This window comes from Manacus vitellinus, unplaced genomic scaffold, assembly GCF_001715985.3.
Source record: "Manacus vitellinus isolate BGI_N305 unplaced genomic scaffold, ASM171598v3 scaffold_47_pilon, whole genome shotgun sequence".
NCBI lineage: Eukaryota > Metazoa > Chordata > Aves > Passeriformes > Pipridae > Manacus > Manacus vitellinus.
Window position 1 is genome coordinate 4,594,107 of NW_021940585.1, and position 2,002 is coordinate 4,596,108.

The 2,002-nt window shown below is 58.2% G+C and overlaps 1 protein-coding gene across 1 annotated transcript in view; it reads right to left on the reverse strand.

Annotated features, from left to right (window-relative positions):
* The window catches only part of NFASC (neurofascin), a 53,640-nt gene extending 52,766 nt beyond the window's left edge, over positions 1-874 (reverse strand). Inside the window, exons 1-2 of the mRNA XM_029962496.1 lie at positions 734-874; positions 92-128 (exon numbers count right to left, since the gene is read on the reverse strand). Coding sequence (XP_029818356.1) covers positions 92-128; positions 734-827 — 131 coding nt within the window. The 5' untranslated portion in view covers positions 828-874. The remainder of the gene's footprint in view (positions 1-91; positions 129-733) is intronic.
* Between the last annotated feature and the right edge of the window lie 1,128 nt (positions 875-2,002).

A 2,002-nucleotide genomic window follows, 5' to 3' on the forward strand; every position in this document is an offset into this window, starting at 1 on the left:
CTGGCCACGGGCAATGCCCTCACGCCCAGGGTGTGCCCCCATCAGCCCCCTGCTCTGTGCAGATCCCTCATGCAGAGGACACGGACACACAGAGGGCAGGGAACACTTACATTCACTCTGAATACTTGCTGTTATCCCCCAAGTGCCAGCAGAGAGGAGAGAAGACAAGAGGTTAGTTGGGGAGCAGCCCCAGGTTTCTTGTGCCCACGGACCCAGAAGGTTGTTCCAACACTCCACACAAACCATTCCACGGCTCAGGCGTGTCCTGAGCTTCCCCCTCGCTGCCCACGGGGGAGAAGCTGCTGCTGAGGGCTCCTGGGGGCTCTCAGCTCCTCTGCAGGAGGGTTTGCCTTAAAACACAGCACAGGCTGCCTGGGTGGGCTTTGGGGTGCCCACCCCCCCTCACCTGCAGCGCTGGAGACCCCCCAGCAGTCCAGAACATTCCCCCTTTCCCATGGCTTATCCTGAGCCCCCAGCTTGGCTCAGGTGCTCTAGTCCTGGTTTTGAGTCCCCTGCTCAGTTTTTGAGGCAGGTTGGCTACACCAGAGAGGATTTAGGGTGACTTTCTGCAGCGTGAGTGGTTTAAAAAGAAAAAAACAACGACAAACAAAGGAACGAGAGCGAAGGGAACCCGGCTGTGGAGCAGGAAACTCCCCCTGTGCTGAGCAGACCTTCACTCCACCTCCTGCCCCGGTTCAGGGGGAGATGTGAGAGGGGTGAAAGCACAACTTACGATCCAGAGGGACCTCGATGGTGCTGCCCAGGTGCTGGAGGCAGAGGGCAAAGACGATCCCTGCGCAGGGGAGGCGGTGCCAGGGCATGACCATCCTGGAGGGCTGGGCAGGGGCAGCCCCTCGGAGTGTCCCCGGGGCAGCAGCACGTGCAGAGGGATCCTCAGCTGCAAAACAAACCCAGGCCACCATCACAGCTCCGTTCCTGCGGGAATCGAGGGTTTCCAGCCCAAAAAACAATGTTTGTGTGGAGGGCTGGGGGTGTGAATAGAGCTGGGGTGGTCTCCAAGCTCTGGTGGTGTGAGCCCCTGGGCACAGCTCTCCCACCTCTGGGTTGTTCTGCTGGCAGAAAATCAGCTTTAGGGGGGTTATTTGTGCTCAAACCCTGGAGGGACCCCTTGGATCACAGAATCCCAGGATATGCCCAGTTGGGGTGGCAGGAGAAGGGCCTTGCTCTCCCCTGGCACCGATGGAAAGTCACTCAGAGCTACTGAACACAAAAGCAGTGAACAGTCCCCAAAGGATAAAATAAAAAGGATGATTTGCTGATTAAAGAAATAATAATAATAATAACAATTGTATTTTATGGTCAAGAAATGCCTAAAAATATCCAGTCCCTCAGCCAGGGCACTGGGATGAGCCTCTGCATTCAGCCTGGGGATAGCAGGGCACTGGCTCTGGAGCTCCCCCAGTGTCCCAAAGAGCCTGGCACCACCCTGGCACAGCTCTGGGAGCAGGGGCACAGTGGGACCTTTCCTGCCTGGTCTCTAAACAAGCCCATTTCCCCCCAGCTCCAGCCACTTCCCTGCCCAGACACTCCCTGGTGCCAGATGTGCCTCCCACCCAAAGCTCCTGAGATGCTCCTGCCAGGAGCTCCTTTGCCACACACCCCCCACTTTCCATTTTGCTCCTGATGAACCCCCCAGACTCCCAAAGGAGCAGCAGGGAGGACAATTCCCCCCGTGGGGACAATCCCCCTCCTTGGGGAAGGCACAGGGGCCACGTCACCTGAGTCACCACTCACTGTCCAGAGCAGAGCTGTGGGAAGGGCAGCAGCTCCCTCAGCTGAGAGCAAAAGATGCCAGCAGGGCAGGAAAGAGTGGAAAGAGTGGGAAAAGGAGTGGAAAGAGTGGAAAGAGTGGAAAATCCCCAGCCCTGCTCCTGCCTGGCCCTGGCAGGGGCTCTGGCCGGGGATGTGGAGCAGCACCGAGGCCATTTGGCGAGCAAGTCCCCCTGGAACACAAACCCCAGGCTGCAGCTCGGGATGTGCT